The 24,871-nt window shown below is 35.1% G+C and overlaps 1 protein-coding gene across 11 annotated transcripts in view; it reads left to right on the forward strand.

Annotated features, from left to right (window-relative positions):
* OXR1 (oxidation resistance 1) overlaps positions 1-24,411 on the forward strand; it is a 452,616-nt gene extending 428,205 nt beyond the window's left edge. For 8 of the 11 annotated variants that reach the window (XM_068525406.1, XM_068525407.1, XM_068525411.1 and 5 more), the window contains 6 exons: positions 7,112-7,192; positions 9,163-9,288; positions 10,073-10,225; positions 18,995-19,090; positions 20,511-20,584; positions 22,498-24,411. In XM_068525406.1, coding sequence (XP_068381507.1) covers positions 7,112-7,192; positions 9,163-9,288; positions 10,073-10,225; positions 18,995-19,090; positions 20,511-20,584; positions 22,498-22,633 — 666 coding nt within the window. In that variant the 3' untranslated portion in view covers positions 22,634-24,411. The remainder of the gene's footprint in view (positions 1-7,111; positions 7,193-9,162; positions 9,289-10,072; positions 10,226-18,994; positions 19,091-20,510; positions 20,585-22,497) is intronic. The other 3 variants (XM_068525409.1, XM_068525412.1, XM_068525415.1) reach the window with 1 other exon arrangement.
* The last annotated feature ends 460 nt before the right edge of the window (positions 24,412-24,871 follow it).

A 24,871-nucleotide genomic window follows, 5' to 3' on the forward strand; every position in this document is an offset into this window, starting at 1 on the left:
TTTTCTATAAGGGACCTGAGCATCCATGAGTTTTGGTTTCTGTGAAGGTTTCTGGAACCAATCCCTCAGGCATATGTAGGAACGACTATTAAACAGAATCAGAATTAAGACAGAGTTCTACAGCTAAACCTACTTACTATACTATGTTGCCTACCTATAGTACATATTCATGGGAAGTTTTTTAACTAGTGTTTATGCCTTATTGTATAAAACATCTGCTTACTAATTATGTCACAACATAATTGAAAAAGGACATATACACATATTCAGTGTAGAATATTTTTTCTTTATTTATTTGACTTAGTAGTTGAAAAGCATATTTATTACATATGTAAATTGTGAGACATAATGATAAAATGAGTATTTGTGATCCCACTCACTCATTCACTACCCAGCTTAAGAACTAGAACGTTACCAATGAAAGTGCATCATCCTGTGTGTTCTTTCTCTATCTCATCTCATGTCACCTCCAAATTGGTTATTACCTCCCTGAATTTTGTGTTTGCCATTTCCCTGTTTTTCTTTAATTAATAGATTTTATTTTTTAGAGATTTTAGATTTTAGATTTACAGAAAAATTGAATGGGAAGTACAGAGAGCTCCCATATACCCCTTTCTCTCCAAACACAGTACCCCTGTTATTTACATCTTGTATTAATGTGGTACATGTTATAATTTATGAGCTAAGATACATTATTATCACCCAAAGTCTGTAGTTTACGTTAGGGTTCATTCTTTGTGTTACACATTCTATGGAATGACATGTATCTGCCATTACGGGATGATACAATGTAGTTTCATTGCCTTCAAAATGCCCTATGCTCCATCTGTTCATCCCTCCTTCCCTCTACCTGAGAACCACTGATGTTTTTAATCTTTCTATAGTTTTGCCTTTCCCAGAGTATCATCTAGTTGGAATCGTATCATATGTAGCTTTTTCATATTGGCTTCTTTCAGTTAGTAAAATGCATTTAAGGTTCCTCCCTGTCTTTTCAAGGTTTGATAGCTCATTTCTTTTTAGTGCTGATATTTAACATTCCATTTTCTCAGTGTACCACAGTTTATCTATTCACCTATAAAAGGACATTTTGGTTACTTCCAAGTTTTGACACTTATACTAAATAAAAGGTTGTTATAAACATTCATGTGCAGATTTTATGTGGACCTAGGTTTTCAGCTCATTTAGGTAAATACCAAGGAGTGTGACTGCTGGATTGTATAATAAGAGTATGTTTAGTTTTGTAACAGAAACTGCCAAACTGTTTTCCAAAGTGGCTGTACCATTTTGTGCTCTACCAGCAATGAATGAGAGTTCCTGCTGCTCTACATCCTCACCAGCATTTAATATTGTCAGTGCTTTCATTCTAAATAGGTGCGTAGTGGTATCCCATTGTTATTTGAATTTGCATTTTTCTGATGACATATGACATAGAGCATCTTTTCATATTCTTACATGTCCAGATCTTTAGTTCATGTTTTGTTTGTTCTCTTGTTGTTTTTTAAGAGCTCTTTGTATATTTTGGATAACATATTTATCAGCAATGTATTCTACAAAGATTTTCTCCCAGTCTGTGGATTATTTTTTTATTCTCTTGACAGTGTCTGTTACAGAGCAGACGTTTTTAATTATAATGAAGTCCAACTTACTAGTTTTTTTTTATGGATCATGCTTTTGGTGTTCTATCTAAAAATGCATCTTCAAACCCAGCTTCACCTAGATTTTTTTCTGTATTATCTTCTAGTTGTTTTATAGTTTTGCATTTTACATTTAGGTTGATGATCCATTTTGAGTTAATTTTTGTGAAAAGTATAAGGACTTTGTCTAGATTAACTTTTTTGTGTGTGGTTGTCCAGTTGTTCCACCACTATTTGGTAGAAGACCATCCATTCTTCATTGCATGATCTTTGCTTCTTTGTCAAAAATCAATTGACTGTATTTGTGTGAGTCTATATGTAGGTGCTCTCTTCCATTCCACTGCTCTGTTTGTTCTTTTGCCAGTATCACAATCTTGATTACTTTATAGTAAGTCTTGAAGTTGAATAGTGTCAGTCATTCAGTTTTGTTCTTTTCCTTCATTATTGTGTTGGCATTGGGATCTCTCTACATAAACTTTAAATAATCAGTTTGCCTATATCCACAAAATAACTTGGTGGGATTTTTATTGGAATCGTGTTGAGTCTGTAGACCAAGTTGGGAAAAACTGATGCCTTGACAGTATTGTCTTCCTATCCATATATATGAACATGGAATATCTCTTCATTTATTTAAATCTTCTTTGATTTCTTTCTTCAAAATTTTGTACTCTTCTTCATGTATTTCATTTTTTTCCATACTAATATAAATAGTATGGTTTTACATTGCAGATTCCAATTACTCATTGCTGATATATAGAAAAGCAGTTGACTTTTGTACATAACCTTGTATCCTGCAAGCCTACTATGACTGCTTATTAATTCCAGTAGTTTTTGGATGATTCTTTAGAATTTTCTTTATAGACAGTTACGTCGTCTACTAAGAGTTTTATTCCATCCTTCCCAATCTGTATACCTTTTATTTCCTTTTCTTGTTTTACTGCATTAGCTAGGTCTTCCAGTACAATGTTGAACAGGAGTGGGAAAGTATTTCATTTTTCACCATTATGTATGATGTTAATTGTAGGATTTTTTCGTTAGATGTTCTTAAATCAAGTTGCAGGAGTTACCCTCTGTTTCTAGGTTGCCGGGAGTTTTTATAATGAATGTTAGATTTTGACTGATGCTTTTTCTGCATCTATTTACGTGTAATAGATTATATCAGTCGATTTTCAAATGTTGAAATACCTTGCATATCCCTTGCATACCTGGAATTAAATCCCACTTGGTCATTGTATAGAAATCTTTTTTATACATTGTTGGATTCAATTTGGTAATATTTTGTTGAGGTTTTTTTGCATGTATGTTCATGGGAGATATTGGTCTGTAGTTTGTCGTACAATGTCTTTGTTTATTTTTTATTAGGGTAGTGCTGGCCTCATAGAATGAATTGGGAAGTATTTTCTCTGCTTCTGTCTTTCTGGAAGAGACTGTAGAGAGTTAGTATAATTTCTTCCTTAAATGTTTAATTGAATTCACTAGTGAACCTATGTGGATTCACTGAAGATGCTCCAGAGCTAGAGATCATACCACTTTGGGTTTCTTTGTAAGTACAAAATCAGCTGCCGTGGTGTATGCATTTTTGCTTTGCAAAAGTCAATATAATTACATTGGCCAGAATGAAAATCTGTTCAGTTTTCCTTTCTTCTATTATCATGTCTATCATAGCACTCAACAAGTTTGCATAGCTTTTGATAGAGTTACCTTGATGTTTACTGGTAGCTAATTCATTTTAGTTGGCTAGAACTGGGCCTGGTACTTTCTGTTTTGCAAGGCTATTAATTACTAATTCAATTTATTTAGCAGCTGTAGGGCTGTTGAGATGATTTGTTTCTTCTGTGTGAGTTTAGTGGTTTGTATCTTTCAAGGAATTGGTCCATTTCATCTAGGTTTTCAAATTCACAGGTTTAGAGTTGTTTGTAATATTCCTTTATTTTCCTTTATTATCAATAATGATGGCCTGTCTTCATTTATGATATAATTCATTTGTGTGTTCTTTTTCTTATTTTAGTTAGCCTGGCTAGAGGTTTATCAATTTTATTGACCTTTCCAAAGAACTAGTTTTTGGTTTTGTTGAGTTTTCTCCATTGATTTTCTGTTTTCAATTTCACTGATTTCTACTCTGATTTTTTTCTATTATTTCTTTTCTTCGACTTCAGATTTAATTTGCTCTTCTTTTTCTAGTTTCCTAAAATGGAAGCTGAGATTATTGATTTTAGATCTTTCTCTTTTCTTACATATGCATTCAGTGCTATAAATTTTCCTCTTAATTCCTGCTCTCACTGTATCCCAAAATTTTGGTAAGTTATATTTTTGTTTTTATTTAGTTCAGAATATTTTAAATATCTCCCAAGACTTTAATGATTATGTGTTAATTAGCAGTGTGTTGTTCTAAAGTAATTTGGGATTTTCGCACTATTTCTCTGTTACTGATTTCTAGTTTAATTTCATTGTGGTCTGAGAGCATACTTTATGATTTATATTGGTTAAGGTATGTTTTATGTTCCAGAATGTGTTCTATCTGAGTGACTGTTCCATGTGAGCTTGAGAAGAATATGTATTCAGCTGTTGTTGGATGGCGTATTCTATACATGTCAATTAGACCCAACTAATTGAGAATACTGTTCAGTTCAGCAATGTCCTTACTGATTTTCTGTCGGATTTGCAAATTACTGATAGAGGAGTTTTGAAGTCTCCAACTATAATAATGAATTAATATATCTCAAGATTATGTAATGAGTGTTCTTCTCCCCTGATATGCTGTGGAGAAAACAAGATTATTCCCTTTTTGTGAGATTCACTTCTTACGTTTATTGTTCCATGAGGCTAGTATAATATATACATATTGTAATTGAATGGTTTTGAGTAGTTAACAGGTTTCTTTTTGACTAAAAGAACAGTGAATACATCTGCCTTCTTATGAAATTCTATGTGAGTCATCTGCAGATATACTTAACAGGATGTAATTTTAATACATAATACAGTTTAAAAAACAAAATGAATGAGGAAAGTAGATTTGTGACATTAAAGAAACTATGACTACCAGATGTTAATAAGCTTATACTTATGATGGCAGTTTATGGTTCCCTCACTGATGATTCCTACTCTAAGTGATGTTGATACAATTAGATTATAACTGATCCCTTTTGTGAGCAAATTCAATTTTACTTTCATCCAGGAACTGTGTTTTATATGGTAAAAGGAAGAGCTTTCAGTGTAAGATCAGTGTTGAGTAGAGGAATAGAAAGAATGCAGAGGAATAGTTAAGTCATGTAATTTGAAAATTCTTGTCGAGGAAACTCTCGATTAGACTGAATGCCATAGGAAAAAGGAAGAAAGATATAACTGGTCATTAAATATTTTGTAGAGATTTCTTTTGCTGGTCTTAGAAAAGCAAGCTGTGATTTTTATTTTTTTACTTTTAGTACCTAATTTTTCTTTCATCTTTATTGAAAATTCTGTTGTTCTTAATTGAAAAATCTTTAATATTTTTAAATTAAACTTTCAGAATAGACCAAGTATACAAAATGGTTGAGTTCTTAAAACTGAAATACTTTAATATCAAAAATAAAAACCAAAAACAAATATGGAGACTCTTCAACATTATCCTTTAGTCCTTAGGGTAATTGATGGAAAATTAAGTAAAAGTAGTGTTAACCCCTATTTAGTCTGTGGTGGGCACTATACTCAATCCTTTATGTGCATTTCATTTCTTTGTTTTATTTACACAAAAACCCTATTTAGTGTGTACTATTATTATTTCCACTGTTTTATGGAGAAATAGATAAGGAAGGGGGAAAACCTAGGTCCATCTGATTCCCCAGAGCTTGAAATCATAACTACTTTGGGTTTCTTTGTTAAGTAGAGAGTCAGCTATCGTATTGCAAGCATTCTCGCTTTTCAAAAGTCAATCTAATAATAATGGCCAGAATGGAAAATCTGTTTGGTTTCTTTTCCTTTTTTCTATTCTCATGTCTTTCATTGCTTTCAACAAGTTTGCAGCTCTTCATAGAAGTAGCTAATTTGTTTTAGTTGACTGGAACAAGAACCTTTTAAAACCTAGGTTAGTTTAAAAATCCAAACCTTTTATGGGTCAGTTGGTTTAACTGCATTTTGTGGCCAGAACCTCTACACATAATTGATTGATCCAAGAGGAATTTGTCATAGGTCAGGAGAATTCAGCACATACTTATAGCACCACCAGAGTTCACTATATTATGCTTACTGTTTTGGGAGTTATGTCATGATCTGAAAAAGCTGAAGCTGTTGTGTCAGTCTGAGGAAACTTGTCTGTTTTCGTGGGCTTTTTATAATAATATTTACCTGTCAAACATGGCTTTCAAATTCAGCACCGTGCAAGAGACTGGTCTAGGCAATTACAGAAGATATAGAATTTCCCTTAGAAATTTAGAGTGTAGGAAAGTCATTACGTTTTAGTCACAAATAACTGCTACAGTACCAACTACAAAGAATTACTGTAGAGGAAAGGCAAAAACTTTCAGTTTAGGATCATTTAGAAAGACTAAGTGGACATGCCTGAGAATGCTATTAGATATGCTTTTTTTTTTTTAATTAATTAATTTATTTTTGGCTGTGTTGGGTCTTCGTTTTTGTGCGAGGGCTTTCTCCACTTGCGGCAAGCGGGGGCCACTCTTCATCGCAGTGCGCGGGCCTCTCACCATCGCGGCCTCTCTTGTTGCGGAGCACAGGCTCCAGACGCGCAGGCTCAGTAGTTGTGGCTCACGGGCCCAGTTGCTCCGTGGCATGTGGGATCTTCCCAGACCAGGGCTCGAACCCATGTCCCCTGCATTGGCAGGCAGATTCTCAACCACTGCGCCACCAGGGAAGCCCTAGATATGCTTTTAAAAATCTAATTTTCTATTTCTGGAGCTTGTTTTTCTTACTGTCTTAGGTTTTAAAATGTACTTCATATCTTTTTCTTGCTCCCCCACTTCTCTGTTCTGATACAGATCATATAGCATGGGTATGTTTGTTACCTTTGCCTAGAAGAAATTTTTCCAGCATTGCCATTAGGATGTAACGTTTGAGTTAAACTGATTTGAAGGGGAGAGTTGAAACTACCATTTTCTTTGTAAACTGCAAGACAGATTTTAGATGTTATCTTTGATGTTAGCAAAGCATGTTATGTTTTATATAGCGTTTCTTTTATAAACGACTGTAATTCTATTTATTCAGTCAAATTCTGTCCATATGAACCTTAAGTTGTGTACTAGTAGTTATAAATAAACCTTAAGTTGTGTACTAGTAGTTAGTTGGATGTAGTAGTTAATAAGTTAAATTCATTCATGTGTATTTCACCGTAGTTTAACATATAAATCTCTTGGATTTTCAGCATGGAGTGGGGAAAGAAATCCTGATTACAGTTCTCTTTCCCATTTAAATTTCTCCAATTTTTGTTTTGTTTTGGCTGTTTTTCTCAACTGTCAGTGGAATTATTGTCTTCCTGTCTCCATATTCAGGTAGTGTCAGTGGCTGAGTATCACCGCAGGATCGATGCTCTAAATACTGAAGAACTGCGCACACTCTGCAGACGTCTCCAGGTGCCCCCTTCAGTAGTTTAAACCCCTCCAGAGATTGAATATTCCCTGTTTTCGGTGTCTTTTGTCTGGGCAAATCTCTTTTCTGAAGGATTCGTTTTGACTGCAGCACTAAAATACCCCATCAGAAAATTCCTTTTGTATTAAAGAGTACAGTATTGCCTTGAAGAGCTGTAGGACTATCTTTTCTGGCATCTTTTCATTTGAAAAATGTTCAGAGGAATTTTCTGTTATTTTAGAACTGTTCTCAGTACTGTGTTTCTTAGATTGATGAGGAGTTTTCATTTTACATTGGAAGAATGTCTTGGATTTGAGGTTGAATCTTTACTAAATGGAATCCGAAAGATGTGGTACTGTGGGAAAATGTTTAAAAATTTAACAGAAAGCAAGGTTCTCTTCTTAAAGGCTATTTCAGTTGTATCAACCCTACATCAAATATCATAATGAGACGAATTGTTTGTGTCCTTGAGGTTTTCCTGGTTGGTATTAGAAATACTTTGGAATAGTATAGATTAGGCACTACAACTAGATAAATTATTTAAAATTCTGTGAAATAATCTTTGTGATTTTTCAGGAATAAGAACTATATATTTGACCTCATTTTTCAGCTTTGTGTATTACTGTGTGTTTTCCTCTTCTTAATGAGATATGCTTTCATGGCTTTGCTAGAACTCCTGAATTTTTTTCTTTTCTTTTAATGCTTCTCATGCTGCCTTGGATTTTTTTTAACCTTTCACATCATCAAAATAAGGGTAAAACATGATGATGATGTGAAAGAATTAATATAGTTTTCATCAAAAAGCAATACAGTTCTAGAACATGTATTGGTTGAAAATATATGTTGTTTAAGTTTGGTAAGAAATCTGTTAAAGGAACAAAATAATTTAGCAAGATTTCATTCCTGCGTGGAATCACAGTCATCGAGAATTGCTGCATTTTAGTTATCTGCTGCAATAGAATTCTGTTTTCCAATTTCAAAGTTTCATCAACAGTAGTTTCATATATTTTATTTTCTAATATTACTGCATTTTATATATTAAAATAAAATTAATATGAAAAGGTGCCAACAGAATAAATTGTACAGGAATTTAAGTTAATCAACGTTTCTGTCACTTTAAGAATATCACTGTTGTTTCATATATTTTATTTTCTAATATTATTCCATTTTACATATGAAAATAAAATTAATAGGAAAAAGTGCCAACAGAATAAATTGTATAAGAATTTGTTTTGATTTAATCAACATTTTTATCATCTTAAGAATATCAGTGAGATCATTTCCATCAAGCAAAAGCATACATACTTTTTAGTGCATCACATTGTTCTAATTTAAAAAATAGGTTTGTGAAAAAGTTAACTTTTAAATGTATTGTTTGGTTCAGCTAGATAAAAAAATTTCATGTTTAGAAAGTAAAAATTAAAAAGGCATTTCTAAAAATAATGATAACCTTTTCAATGAAGCAGATAAATTCACATACACATGCACACCAATGAAACATTGTACTTTTTTTTTGTACTATTTTTTTAATTAAAATTTTGGCACCCAGGAAGTTTTCCTAATTACTTTTGGCAAATTTTATGTTTACCATGAAAAAATAGTCTCACATATTTTAAATAGCACAGATAAAAAGCAAGCTAGCTGGCTCATTTTTTGCCCTTGAACAGAAAAATTAAAGTTTCCATGCAACTTAACCTCTTTTTACCAGAAATGTGGAGTTTATCATTCAATACCTGTAGTAGATGAGAAAAATAGATGTAGTAGATGAGAAAAATGTCTGCTTATAAAAAAACTTTTTCTGCATTGGACATGCCATTGTTATTAGATGGAGCATCTTTTTCTTATTCTAAAATCCTAAATTAAAGCTTTAGCCACCTTCTTTAAGGTATAAGGTTTTATTTCTCTCAAAAGGCTAAAATTTGTGAAGGTTTGTTGCCGTTCTGTATTAATATGTTGCTGCTGTTTACTTCTTTAGATTACTACAAGGGAAGATATAAATTCAAAGCAGGTTACTCCAGTGAAAGCAGACCTGGAATCTGAATCTTTTCGACCAAACCTAAGTGATCCCAGTGAACTCTTACTGCCAGATCAAATTGAAAAGGTATGTGACATACCCACATATGGGCATTTCTGAGTGTGTGCCAAGAGAATAAAATAGCCCGTTTTCAGTTGTTTTGAAAACTGAAGAAGCAGGGCTATTGTTCCTAGTCTTAGTCTTCAATGAAGAAAAAGTAAACAAAATATAGCAACTAATGTAATAGAAGGTATTAGGAGATTTGGGTAAGCAGATGTTAAAATAAATAACAGTAGCAATTTAGGTGAGACAATATAATGGCCAGTATTTAATTTCTTATTGTGTGCCAGTTACTTGCTTTATATGGGTAATCTAATGTAGTTGTTGCAGCCCCCATAGGAGTTGGATGCTCTTATTGTCACATTTTGTAAGTGAAGAAACTTGGGTGCCAAGAGGTTACGTAAATGTTCAAAGCCATACAGTTATAACATATTGAAGCTTGATTTCTAATTCTGATAGTCTGCCTCTGGATTTGAGAGGTTATTAATAATCAAGCTAACAGTTCGTCAAATATTTTTGTTAATTTGATACAGAGGATGCAAACAATAATTAATCCATGTTTCTTGCCTCTATTCTAATCTGTATATTGTTTGGTATGACTGTTTCTTTTCCTAATGAGCAATTAATATGTCCTACTGAGAAATGTACAGTTATTCTTCAAGCATCTCAGTATCTTTGACAATGATATTTTCTACTGTTATTTTTGTAGGCTGCATTTTATAAAGTACTATTAAATTCCAACTGGCATTAGTATCGTACAGATTAATAATAAGCAACTATTGAGTATGTGTTAACAATTTATTTTTCAAAGCTTACCAAGCATCTTCCACCAAGAACAATTGGCTACCCATGGACTCTTGTTTATGGTACTGGGAAGCATGGTACAAGCTTGAAGACCCTTTATCGAACAATGACAGGTTTAGACACTCCAGTGCTGATGGTGATTAAAGACAGTGATGGGCAGGTATGAAAAATAACAACATAGACACCTTACCTTTTAAGAGATGGTAGTAACAGTAACATTAGCATGTTCTTTTGCTAAAAATTTTCATTAGTACATTTTATTAAGTTTAACTGGTAATTATTGAGTGCTTTTGATATGCAAGGCAATGCTGAGTCCTACAGAGGGATAGATATGAACATGAATAATTAAACAGTTCCTGCCATCAAAGGAATTATAATCTGGTAGAAAAGAATACTAAAGTATGCGAGTATCTCTAAAGCCAAGCAAAATATGCCTAGTATACTTAGAACCTACAAAAAGTAAAAGGGGTGTTTAGATTGTTCATTCCTATCTGAGGGAGATAAGAATGAGGTTCAGGGAAATAGTGGAAATTGACAGTCTTGAAATGTGGGTAAATTTTAGAAAGTTAAAGATAATCGTGAGAGATAGCTTCTAGATGGCGGAGGAGTAAGACGTGGAGATAACCTTCCTCCCCAGAAATACATAAAAAGTACATCTACATGAGGAGCCGCTCCTACAGAACACCTACTGAACTCTGGCAGAAGACCTCAGACTTCCCAAAAGGCAAGAAACTCCCCACGTACCTGGGTAGGGCAAAAGAAAAAAAAAAAAAAACAAAACATAAACAAAAGAATAGGGATGGGACCTGCACCTCTGGGAGGGAGCTGTGAAGGAGGAAAAGTTTCCACACACTAGGAAGCCCCTTCACTGGCAGAGATGGCAGGTGGGTGGGGGGGAAGCTTCAGAGACATGGAGGAGAGTGCAGCAACAGGGGTGCAGAAGGCAAAGCGGAGCGATTCCTGCACAGAGCATTGCTGCCGACCAGCACTCACCAGCCTGAGAGGCTTGTCTGCTCACTGGCCAGGGCGGGTGGGGGCTGGGAGCTGAGGCTCCGGCTTTCAGAGGTCAGACCCCAGGGAGAGGACTGGGGTTCGCTGCATGAACACAGCCTGAAGGGGACTAGTGCATCACAGCTAGCCAGGAGGGAGTCTGGGAAAAAGTCTGGACCTGCCTAAGAGGCAAGAGACCATTGTTTCGGGGTGCGCAAGGAGAGGGGATTCAGAGGACTGCCTAAACGAGCTCCAGAGACGGGCGCGAGACACAGCTATCAGTGCGGACCACAGAGATGGGTATGGAATGCTAAGGCTGCTTGCTGCTGCAGCCACCAAGAAGCCTGTATGCAAGCACAGGTCACTATCCACACCTCCCCTCCCGGGAGCCTGTGCAGCCCACCACTACTAGGGTCCCGTGATCCAGGGACAACTTCCCCGGGAGAACGCACAGCGCGCCTCAGGCTGTTGGAACGTCATGTCGGCCTCTGCTGCCACAAGCTTGCCCCACATTCCGTACCCCACCCTCCCCCCTGGCCTGAGTGAGCCAGAGCCCCCTAATCAGCTGCTACTTTAACCCCGTCCTGTCTGGGTGGGGAACAGATGCCTTCAGCGACCTACACGCAGAGGCGGAGCCATATCCAAAGCTGAACCCCAGGAAATGTGCGAACAAAGAAGAGAAAGGGAAATCTCTCCATGCAGCCTCAGGAGCAGTGGATTAAATCTCCACAATCAAATTGATATACCCTGCATCTGTGGAATACCTGAATAGACAATGAATCGTCCCAAAATTGAAGAGGTGGACTTTGGGAGCAACTGTAGACTTGGGGTTTGATTTCTGCATCTAATTTGTTTCTGGTTTTATGTTTACCTTAGTTTAGTATTTAGAGCTTATTATCATTGGTAGGTTTGTTATTGATTTGGTGCTCGCTTCCTTTTTTCTTCTTTTATATATATATATATATATATATATATATATTTTTTTTTTTTTTTTTTTTTCCTTTTCTCCTTTCGTGAGCGTGTATGTATATGCTTCTTTGTGTGATTTTGTCTGTATAGCTTTGATTTTACCATTTGACCTAGGGTTCTGTCTTTTTTTCGCTTTGTTTTGGTTTTTTTTAGTATAGTTTGTAGCACTTGTTATCATTGGTGGATTTGTTTTTTGGATTGGCTGCTCTCTTCTTTCTTTCTTTCTTTTTTAATTTATTTTTTAATTTTTAATAATATATTTTTTATTTTAATAACTTTATTTTAATTTGTTTTTCATTCTTTCTTTCTTTCTTTCTTTCTTTTTTTTCTCCCTTTTCTTCTGAGCCATGTGGCTATCAGGGGTCTTGGTGCTCCAGCCAAGTGTCAGGCCTGAGCCTCTAAGGTTAGAGAGCTGAGTTCAGGACATTGGTCCACCAGAGACCTCCCGGCCCCACGTAATATCAAACGGCGAAAGCTCTCCCAGAGATCTCCATCTCAACATGAAGACCCAGCTCCACTCAACAACCACCAAGCTACAGTGCTGGACACCCTATGCCAAACAACTAGCAAGACAGGAACACAACCCCACCCATTAGCAGAGAGGCTGCCTAAAATAACAAGTTCACAGACACCCAAAAACACACCACCGGACGCGGTCCTGCCCACCAGAAAGACAAGATGCAGCCTCATCCACCAGAACACAGGAATTAGTCCCCTTCACCAGGAAGCCTGCAAAATCCACTGAACCAACCTCACCCACTGGGGGCAGACACCAAAACTAACGGGAACTATGAACCTGCAGGCTGCGAAAAGGAGACCTCAAACACAGTAAGTTAAGCAAAATGAGAAAACAGAGAAATACACAGCAGATGAAGGAGCAAGGTAAAAACCCACCAGACCAAACAAATGAAGAGGAAATAGGCAGTCTACCTGGAAAGGAATTCCGAGTAATGATAGTAAAGATGATCCAAAATCTTGGAAATAGAATGGAGAAAATACAAGAAACGTTTAACAAGGACCCAGAAGAACTAGAGAGCAAACAAACAATGATGAACAAAACAGTAAATATAATTAAAAATTCTCTAGAAGGAATCAATAGCAGAATACCTGAGGCAGAAGAACAGAGAAGTGACCTGGAAGATAAAAGAGAGGAAATAACTACCACAGAGCAGAATAAAGAAAAAAGAATTAGAAGAATTGAGGACAGTCTCAGAGACCTTTGAGATAATATTAAATGCACCAACTTTTGAATTATAGGGGTCCCAGAAGAAGAAGAGGGAAAAAAAAGGGGCTGAGAAAATACTTAAAGAGATTATACTTGAAAACTTCCCTAATATGGGAAAGGAAATAGTCAAGTCCAGGAAGTGCAGAGAGTCCCATACAGGATAAATCCAAGGAGAAACACGCCAAGAAACATATTAATCAAGCTATCAAAAATTAAATAGAAAGAAAAATATTGAAAGCAGCAAGGGAAAAGCAACAAATAACATACAAGGGAATCCCCATAAGGTTAACCGCTGATCTTTCAGCAGAAACTCTGCAAGCCAGAAGGGAGTGGCAGGACATATTGAAAGTGATGAAAGGGAAAAACCTACAACCAGGATTACCCAGCAAGGATCTCATTCAGATTTGATGGAGAAATTAAAACCTTTACAGACAAGCAAAAGCTAAGAGAATTCAGCACCACCAAACCACCTTTACAACAAATGCTAAAGGAACTTCTCTAGGCAGGAAACACAAGAGAAGGAAAACACCTACAATAACAGACCCAAAACAATTAAGAAAATGGTAATAGGAACATACATACTGATAACTACCTTAAATGTAAATGGATTAAATGCTCCAACCAAAAGACATAGACTGGCTAAACGGATACAAAAACAAGACCCGTACATATGCTGTCTACAGGAGACTCACTTCAGACCTAGGGACACATACAGACTGAAAGTGAGGCAATGGAAAAAGATATTCCATGCAAATGGAAATCAAAAGAAAGCTGTAGTAGCAATCCTCATATCAGACAAAATAGACTTTAAAACAAAGACTATGACAAGAGACAAAGAAGGACACTACATAATGATCAAGGGATCAATCCAAGAAGAAGAAATAACAGTTGTAAATATTTATGCACCCAACATAGGAGCACCTCAATACGTAAGGCAAATGCTAACAGCCATAAAAGGGGTAATCGACAGTAGCACAGTCATAGCAGGGGACTTTAACACCCCACTTTCACCAATGGACAGATCATCCAAAATGAAAATAAATAAGGAAACACAAGCTTTAAATGATACTTTAAACAAGATGGACTTAATTGATATTTATAGGACATTCCATCCAAAAACAGCACAATACACTTTCTTCTCAAGTGCTCATGGACATTCTCCAGGATAGATCATATGTTGGGTCACAAATCAAGCCTTGGTAAATTTAAGAAAATTGAAATCGTATCAAGTATCTTTTCCGACCACAACACTATGAAACTAGACATCAATTACAGGAAAAAAATCTGTGAAAAATACAAACACATGGAGGCTAAACAGTACACTCTTAAATAACCAAGAGATCACTGAAGAAATCAAAGAGGAAAACAAAATACCTAGAAACAAATGACAATGAAAACACGACAACCCAAAACCTATGGGATGCAGCCAAAGCAGTTCTAAGAGAGAAGTTTATAGCAATACAGTCCTACCTCAAGAAACAAGAAACATCTCAAATAAACAACCTAACCTTACAGCTAAAGCAATTAGAGAAAGAAGAACAAAAGAAGGAAAGAAAAGAAGGAAAGAAATCATAAAGATCAGATCAGAAATAAGTGAAAAAGAAATGAAGGAAATAGTAGCTAAGATCAATAAAACTAAAATCTGGTTCTTTGAGAAGATAAAAAAAATTGATAAACCACTAGCCAGACTCATCAAGAAAAAAAGGGAGAAGACTCAAATCAATAGAATCAGAAATGAAAAAGGAGAAGTAACCACTGACACTGCAGAAATACAAAGAATCATGAGAGATTACTACAAGCAACTCTATGCCAATAAAATGGACAACCTGGAAAATATGGACATATTCTTAGAAAAGCACAACCTCCCAAGACTGAACCAGGAAGAAATAGAAAATATAAACAGACCAGTCACAAGCACTGAAATTGAGAATGTGATTAAAAATCTTCCAACAAACAAAAGCCCAGGACCAGATGGCTTCACAGGCAAATTCTATCAACATTTCGAGAAGAGCTAACACTTGTCCTTCTCAGACTCTTCCAAAATATAGCAGAGGGCAGAACACTCCCAAACTCATTCTACGAGGCCACCATCACCCTGCTACCAAAACCAAAGATGTCACAAAAAAAGAAAACTACAGACCAATATCACTGATGAACATCGATGCAAAAATCCTCAACAAAATACTAGCAAACAGAATCCAATAGCACATTAAAAGGAGCATACACCATGATCAAGTGGGGTTTATCCCAGGAATGCAAGGATTCTTCAGTATACGCAACTCAGTCAATGGGATAAACCATATTAACACATTGAAGGAGAAAAACCATATGATCATCTCAATAGATGCAGAAAAAGTTTCTGACAAAATTCAGCACCCATGATAAAAACTCTCCAGAAAATAGGCATAGAGGGAACTTACCTCAACATAATAAAGACCATATATGACAAACCTACAGCCAACATTGTTCTCAATGGTGAAAAACTGAAACCATTTCCACTAAGATCAGGAACAAGACAGGAACAAGACTCTGACCACTGTTATTCAGCATAGTTTTGAAAGTTTTAGCCACAGCAATCAGAGAAGAAAAAGAAATAAAAGGAATCCAAATCGGAAGAGAAGAAGTAAATCTGTCACTGTTTGCAGATGACATGATACTATACATAGAGAATCCTGAAGATGCTACCAGAAAACTACTAGAGCTAATCAATGAATTTGGTAAAGTAGCAGGATACAAAATTAATGCACAGAAATCTCTTGCATTCCTATACACTAATGATGAAAAATCTGAAAGAGAAATTAAGGAAACACTCCCATTTACCATTGCAACAAAAAGAATAAAATACCTAGGAATAAACCTACCTAAGGAGACAAAAGACCTGTATGCCGAAAACTGTAAGACACTGATGAGAGAAATTAAAGAAGATACAAACAGATGGAGAGATATACTATGTTCTTGGATTGGAAGAATCAACATTGTGAAAATGACTATACTACCCAAAGCAATCTACAGATCCATTGCAATACCTATCAAACTACCAATGGCATTTTTCACAGAACTAGAACAAAAAATTTCACAATTTGTGTGGAAACACAAAACACCCTGATAGCCAAAGCAATCTTGAGAAAGAAAAACAGAGCTGGAGGAATCAGAGTCCCTGACTTCAGACTATACTACAAAGCTGCAGTAATCAAGACAGTATGGTAGTGGTAGAAAAACAGAAATATAGATCAATGGAACAGGATAGAAAGCCCAGAGATAATCCCACACGCATATGGTCACCTTATCTTTGATAAAGGAGGCAAGAATATACAATGGAGAAAAGACAGCCTCTTCAGTAAGTGGTGCTGGGAAAACTGGACAGCTACATGTAAAAGAATGAAATTAGAACCCTTCCTAACACCATACACAAAAATAAATTCAAAATGGATTAAAGACCTAAATGTAAAGCCATACACTACAAAACTCTTAGAGGAAAACATAGGCAGAACACTGTATGACATAAATCACAGCAAGATCCTTTTTGACCCACCTCCTAGAGAAATGGAAATAAAAACACAAACAAATGGGACCTAATGAAACTTAAAAGCTTTTGCACAGCAAAGGAAACCATAAACAAGACGAAAAGACAGCCCTCAGAATGGGAGAAAATATTTGCAAATGAAGCAACTGACAAAGGATTAGTCTCCAAAATATACAGGCAGTTCGTGCAACTCAATATCAAAAAAACAAACAACCCAATCCAAAAATGGGCAGAAGACCTAAACAGACATTTCTCCGAAGAAGATACGCAGATTGCCAACAAACACCTGAAAGGATGCTCAACATCATTAATCATTAAAGAAATGAAAATCAAAACTGCAATGAGGTATCGCCTCACACCAGTCAGAATGGCCATCATCAAAAATTCTACAGACAATAATTGCTGGTGAGGGTGTGGAGAAAAGGGAACCCTCTTTGCACTGTTGGTGGGAATGTAAATTGATACAGCCACTATGGAGAACAGTATGGAGGTTCCTTAAAAAACTAAAAATAGAGGTACCATACGACCCAGCAATCCCACTACTGGGCATATACCCTTGAGAAAACCATAATTCAAAAAGAGACATGTACCACAGTGTTCATTGCAGCTCTATTTACAATAGCCAGGACTTGGAAGCAACCTAAGTGTCCATTGACAGATGAATGGATAAAGGAGATGTGGCACATATATACAATGGAATATTACTCAGCCATAAAAAGAAACAAAATTGAGTTATTTGTAGTGAGGTGGGGAGACCTAGAGACTGTCATACAGAGTGAACTAAGTCAGAAAGAGAGAAACAAATACCGTATGCTAACACATATATACGGAATGTAAAAAAAAAAAAGAAAAAAATCGTTCTGAAGAACCTAGGGGCAGGACAGGAATAAAGACGCAGACATAGAGAATGGACTTGAGGACACGGGGAGGGGGAAAGGTAAGCTGGGATGAAGTGAGAGAGTGGCATGGACATATATACACTACCAAATGTAAAATAGATAGCTAGCGGGAAGCAGCCACATAGCACAGGGAGATCAGCTTCGTGCTTTGTGACCACCTAGAGGGGTGGGACAGGGAGGGTGGGAGGGAGGGAGCTGCAAGAGGGAGGCGATACGGAGATATATGTATGTGTATAGCTGATTCACTTTGTTATACATCAGCAACTAACACACCATTGTAAAGCAATTATACTCCAATAAAGATGTTTTTAAAAAAATAGCAAAAAAATAAATAAAATTTACAGAATAAATAAATAAAGATAATTGTGTGAGGATGAGACCAAGAACAAAGTCCCAGATAAGGAAGAGAAAGTTTGGTTATTCCTGAAACAGCAAGTTCATAAATGGGCAAAACACATCTTTGTTATTGTCAGACCTAGTAGCTTCCTTTTGGGAGGTGGAGGTGGTGGTCCAGAGTTTCTGGGGTGCTGGTAATGTCCTGTTTCTAGGTCTGCATGAAGGTTAAATGGGACTTTGCTTTGTGATGATTCCAAATTGAGCTGTGTGATTATATTTTATATATATGTATGTACATAAACACCTTACAATAAGAAAAGTCTGTTTTAAAAATTGAGTATGGAAGTAGAATGTCAGGAGAGATAGTGACTATAGAGATCATCAAACTCTACTTTGCCATTTCGTGGTCTGGAACCTTAGACCCAGAACATTGAAATGACTTGTCCAGGCCTCTTGTTCATTTATTCATCCTTTTTTTAGGGTATCTACTGTGTGTCGTGTACTATGTAAAGCCAAGGCATTACAGGACCAAACAATTCAGACCGAAGTTCTGTCCTCATGGAATTTACTGTCTAATGAAGAGGAAACTGGCATACCTTTTTAGTAGTAGAATGTTTACCCATACTGAAGGGTTTTTGCTGTCGTAAGTGCTACAGTACCACAACAGCATGTTGTCCTCACTGTGTACATTGTCATGCTGAAATGTGGCTACCACTTTTTTAGATTATCTTTTTGTTATAATAGACATGTTTTTAGATTTCAAAACTAGGAAAAATCGGGTTTTTTCCCACTGAGAAACTGATATGCTTTGTACCTGACAGTAATATGAATTGTGTGACAACTGGTCATGTTCCACTTTTTAAGCACAAGTAGACAAAACTATGCTATATTAAACTTTTTGTATTTTACTTAAACATATATAATGGGACAGTGCTTACCGAAACAAATTAATAGTGATGTCATTGAACATGCCTTTTTTATCCTTAGGTTTTTGGTGCATTGGCATCTGAGCCATTTAAAGTAAGTGATGGCTTTTATGGTACTGGAGAGACCTTTGTTTTTACGTTCTGTCCAGAATTTGAGGTAAGAACAGTTATTCCAGTTATATTCAGTTTGTGAAGAGGTGGCATCTTGAACAGAACATTCACTTTGGAGTCCTGCATACTTGCATTTGACTCTCAATCTCTGCCTTTTACTAACTGATAACCAAGCACTTTTTTGACCATTGTGAGCTTCAACTTTCCTGTGGTTAGAATGGGGATCATAAAATGTAACAAGGTTGTTTAAAAATTAAATGAGAATCATATATGTGTAACACTTGGCGTGGTACCAGAAAGACATCATGGGCTCAGTAAGGAGTATACATCATTATTACTGTTTTGTTTACTAATTATCATTGTAAAATTTCTAGAAACTTTTAATGACTAAATAAGTTTAATGATGTCGGTCTTGAAAACTTAAAAAATAAATTATTTGGGGTTAAATCAAAAGTGATTACCTGATTTCATTTTCTTTATTGTGACTTGACTAAAATTAGATACATTCTAATACCAATGAGATCTGAAATTTAATACATGTATTTTAGTTGAATGTGTAACTGTTTCAAGCATTGAGTGCAATCTCAGAGTCTCTGGTACAGTCAGGTTCAGCATGTCAGACAGTACCTAAGAGATGAAATTATAACCTTGAAAATAGGAATCAACACAGTTGGTTTTAAAAAGAATTGTCTTTAGGAACAATTTCTATAATGAACAAAATAGGATTTGATAACATAATAGGAACAAACTCTCTTAACAAATTTCGGTTTAAGTGGCTCACCAGATTAACTAGTGCTTTCCATTCCTTCCATAAAACATCAACTGATGCCTACAGCTACCTGGAAGCTTGTAGTTGTTACAGATTTTTGAAGTTTCAGTTGTACTTGTTTCCAATCCTTTTTTATGATGCTGTTTCTACCTGGTAACTAATAATGTAATTAAACAAATGTTATATATCTATGAAAAAGTGAGTGCTAAAGTTTATTTTATTGAAAACTATAATGAATACTTCGGAAAATTTTTATAAAGGTGAGGTGCTAGAAATTGATGTTGTATTAGGTTTAGGTAGAACTTCCATGAAAGGTTAAAAATATTTAAGAATATTAACATCTAGAAGTTTTACCCTTGAATTTCTCAAGTGTTTTTATGTTCACTCCTCTTTAAAGAAATTGAAACTGGAAAGCATAAACACGTGCTATAGGCTTCTGTGAGAATAATGATAGGCAAATTCATACCCAAAGAAAAGACCTTGGCCCTGTATCAAAATGTTAAAACATTATCAAATTAATGTACATTTATATTTGATGCTAAAATAAAAGTTAATGACATCTACTCAGTTTTTAACTAATTTTCTACTTTCTTAACTTTTCTCATTAACCATCGAACTCTTGTAGTCAGAAAAAGAGAAATTCACATAGATAGTGATATTTTCATCTACATATTTAAAGCTTTTGTCATTTTTGTAGGTCTTTAAGTGGACAGGAGATAATATGTTTTTTATCAAAGGAGACATGGATTCACTAGCTTTTGGTGGTGGAGGGTAAGTCTCTTGAACATTTAACTGTGAGATTTTGAAAGAAACTTTAAAAATTCATTTGTGTTATTTATAAAATCAGCTATCTCTGGAAAGTTTTGACATTAGAATCCTAATTTATATATTATGACTAAGAAAGTATAATATTTGCAAGAAGGTGCTTGAGTGTAGTATTTGAAACTCTTGGTAGAATATTACTCATCTCAAAATGCTGTTTAGTTGATTCCCTTTTGATTAAAAACCCTTCTTTTAAAGTCTAGTGACTTCTTGATAGTTGAAAGAGAAATACACTAATCCCTTAGAACTTCTCAAATTTTCAAAAAACCGTGGTGATATGTTCTTTCTCTCAATTTATAAAAAAGGTCTAAAATTTTTCATGTTATTCTACCCTGGAGACTATTTGGATTGATATTTTAGACAATAGAAATCTGTTTTCCTGTTAAAAATGTTAGTGACTGGCCCCCCCCCCCGCCAAATTTTCAGGACTTGTTTTCTTTTCTTTTAACAGTATGAGTAATCAGCAGTTTGATTTGATTCTTTTGGCATAGCAAGCATTGTGAGAAACTTTGTTTTTTTGTTCTGGTATTCCAACTTCATTTAGTCTTCATGGTGTTTGGAGGTAGCTTGCTCTACTGCCTCCTAGCCTAGACTTCTCAACTAGCCCTTAGCAAACACAACCTCCTTCATTTGTTATTTCTCTCTATCTTTCAGGATCAGAATAATGTATGCTAAATAATTCCCAAACTTATAGAAGTGTTATTTGTTTCCCACGTTTGAGGATATATAATAATAATTCATTCAGGTCACAGAATCTTGTTAGCCTGAATATTCATCATCCTGAGTGATTCTAACAAATTCTCTCTTACAACTTCTCTGTAGATAGGTATTTGGAAGACATGATTTCAGTGATTAAAAATTAACCATGGTTATGGTAGCCTTCTTTGAAGGACATAACCAGGTAACTAAAAACCATGTTATTTTTAGTTGTTGGAATCAGCTTATAATGTTTATATGTTCCAATTACACCTTTTTTGTTCGGGGAGAAGGCAGTCATTCGGCCCTACTCCAATGGTGGTCTTACATGTGATTCAGTTAGCTCTCCAGGAAAGCCTCACAAGCAAGTGGCTTATAATTTCAAGCTGTTAAGGGTGCCTTCAGTCTTTGAAAGTAATGTACACAATGTCATTAGATATTTGCTGGAACTTAGTGTTAATGATGCAACATGATTCCAGCAAGCTAAACTAACCATTGGGTCAGTTGATAACAACTTAAGACAAGTTTACAGTCTTTGAAGGTGAGTACAGTCTCAGAAAATGGGAGCTATAAGGACTGGATATTCCAGAATTCCAAACAGGAGCCCCAAAGAAATCAAAATCATGTGATGGACTGAATATAGGCTTTGGAGTCAGATAGACCTGATTCAAATTCTTCAACATAAATCACATGTGGGACCTTGAACAACTCAAGTCTAAAGTTTCCTCAGCTGTGAGTTAGAGGTTGAACCCTTAACATTAACCAAACATTTTATTTTAGATGATAGGGAGTTTTCATGTCTCTAAGAAACTCATGTTAAATATATTAAAACCGAACAGCAAAGAGAAATTCATAATACCAAGCAAAGAATAACAGAGTAGTACCTGCCTCAAAAGCTAATTCTATAATTTTAGAGGGTTCATCTTACTCCTCGATCTATATGTTAAGTGATTTTATAATGGGATATGAACAAAACAAAGTTGTCTTGTGCCACTTTGTGTGGAAAGGAGTAGGGAATGGTTTTGAAAAAAAGATTTTTAGAGTTGTTGAATATTGAAATGTCTCATTAAATTAATATTTTACAACCTCTGCAATTATTCTTTTACAACGTAGGTCATAAGTATTAAAAGATTTTTGTTAGAACTGTTTTCTTCTATGTATTACAGGGGAGAATTTGCCCTGTGGCTTGATGGAGATCTCTACCATGGAAGAAGCCATTCTTGTAAAACATTTGGAAATCATACACTTTCTAAGAAGGAAGACTTCTTTATCCAAGACATTGAAATCTGGGCTTTTGAATGAATATAATGCTCTCTCTCTTAGCAGGATAATGGCCCAAACCTGACATGGACAAACAAGCATTGTTTGGAAAGTTCAAGAAGCAATACAATGTAACATGTAACTCATGCTTTAAAAATAGTTCATATCACCATTTCTTACAGCTATAATTTTGGAATTTATTTTTAAAATCATGTTTCTGTCCCAGAGGTCTTTAGGGTTAGACCATGGCATGGGTCCCTGCAGTGTAACAGCTTAGGGTTTGTCAGAATTTTGGTAGCATTTTGATCATAGTGACCACCTCATCTATAATCCATGTTTTCTCAGTCTCCTAATAGGATGGTGCTCTTTTGTTGAACCCATTTTCGTTTATTATTTTTTAAACTATATTGATTGTTTTAGTAGAGTAGTCTAACCTGGGATATTGAGGGAATGAAGACTAGGTACTACTGTATCTGTGAGGTTGGCACAGGTGACTTTTGGACATGCTCAGCTTAGTTATTCTTAGAAAGGAAAAAACACATGCCAAAACAGTGCATACTTCATAGACCACTGAGTTCTAGTTTTAATTCACAGTACAACATTCTCTTGATTAATTTTGCCTGTATTCTCAAATTCATTTTAATAAAAATGAAATTTGAGGAGAATTCTGATTGTAATAGACCACAGTGCACATGATCTGCAGGTTTGGGCATATGCTTTCATCGTTGAATTATCTGATAAAGAGTTATAAAATGACAAAGGAGAATGAGAACTGGATGATTCTACTGAATTTAATATATCAAGCAAGAAAATATACTATTTACATATCTGTAGCTTAGCAGGGCATTATCATAACTACAAAAACTAAGAAACAGATGCATATTTTGTCAACATATTGTGTCAGGTATACTGTTTTATAGTTCTGTTGTTTTAGCCTTGTTGCACACCAACTGCCAAAATAAGGTTCCTGTTCAAAAGAAAAAAAAAAAAAAAAACTTGTGATTTTTTTTTTTGAGTGGTGTATGTTATTAATCACCATTAACATTTGCTGTTATAAAAGGGCAATGATTATAGTAGAATATTGTAACTCAGTAGACTTGTTGAATATGCAAACTTACTGTCAAGTGACCTCAAAAAAACAAAAAAAGAAAAGATAAAATATATCAGTAGTTCTTATCCTCTTTTGTAGGAAACCAATAATAAGCCATTGCGGCAATAATTCATCAGTTAATTTCAAAGCTTCATGTAATGCAAAAAAAAAAAAAAAAATCCTGCCGTTATACATGTGACAGTGACCTTGTGCTGAAATTTCAGCTATTCCAGGTAAACATTGTATATTACCTTGTAAATTAATGTTTAAAGGTAGTTTTGTTCTTATAGAAAGTGTTGATTGCCAGGTTGTTTATAGCACTTTAAATTATTCGAAAAATGAAATTATAAGCCAAATATGTTGGCTTAAGTAGATTTAGTTGTATAGTACTTGGATATATTTAGATCTTTTGAAAGTTTAGATAATTATCTAAAGAAAGCATAATGCTAATGAAAAAGAAAATCTGATAATCTATTTAATATGCTGTTGCCGAATATGAATAGAAATACAGGGCATCGTTTCCTTGTTTAAGTAAAGCTCTCATTAAAAGTTACTAACAGTGTATAGATTAAATGTTTACAATATAGGGAACTGTAAATAAATATATCAGTTTTTTTCCCCCTTTGGTCTTCCACAGCAGTATTATTGTCTTTGTGGAGTTGACTAATCATAAAAAAATCCTGTATTGGATTTCAATTACAGTAAGGTCATAGTGGTGTATACCAAATAAAATTAAGTACATAAATATAAATTTGAGTTTGGATTTATTGAATAATCAAGTTATTTTTATATTTAAGAAGTCTGATTAAATGTACTACTATCTTTTATATGTGAAAAATGATTCTAGGAGCGATGGTGGTGGTGTGGTGGTGGTAATAGTAATAATGATGGAAGGATGCATTCAAGCAGAGGGAACAGCACAGTTTAAAAAATGGGGATATACTTGGGTACTTGGCACATGAGGAAATGCAAGTCATTTGTTATTTTTAAATTATGTCCCTGGTTTTCTTGGTGGGGAGTGCATAGCAAGGGTAAGACTAATTTCATAAAGAGCTCTGTTGTTGTGCAGTGTCAAGAAATTTAGATTTTTTTTTAATCTCATAGGAGCAATTAAGAAAATTTGAGTGCAAGAGTGTTATGATCAGATTTCCACTTTAGAATGATGTCTGTGCAAAGTAGATTAGTAGAGA

The sequence above is a fragment of the Eschrichtius robustus genome, chromosome 17 (genome assembly GCF_028021215.1).
Source record: "Eschrichtius robustus isolate mEscRob2 chromosome 17, mEscRob2.pri, whole genome shotgun sequence".
Taxonomy (NCBI): Eukaryota; Metazoa; Chordata; class Mammalia; order Artiodactyla; family Eschrichtiidae; genus Eschrichtius; species Eschrichtius robustus.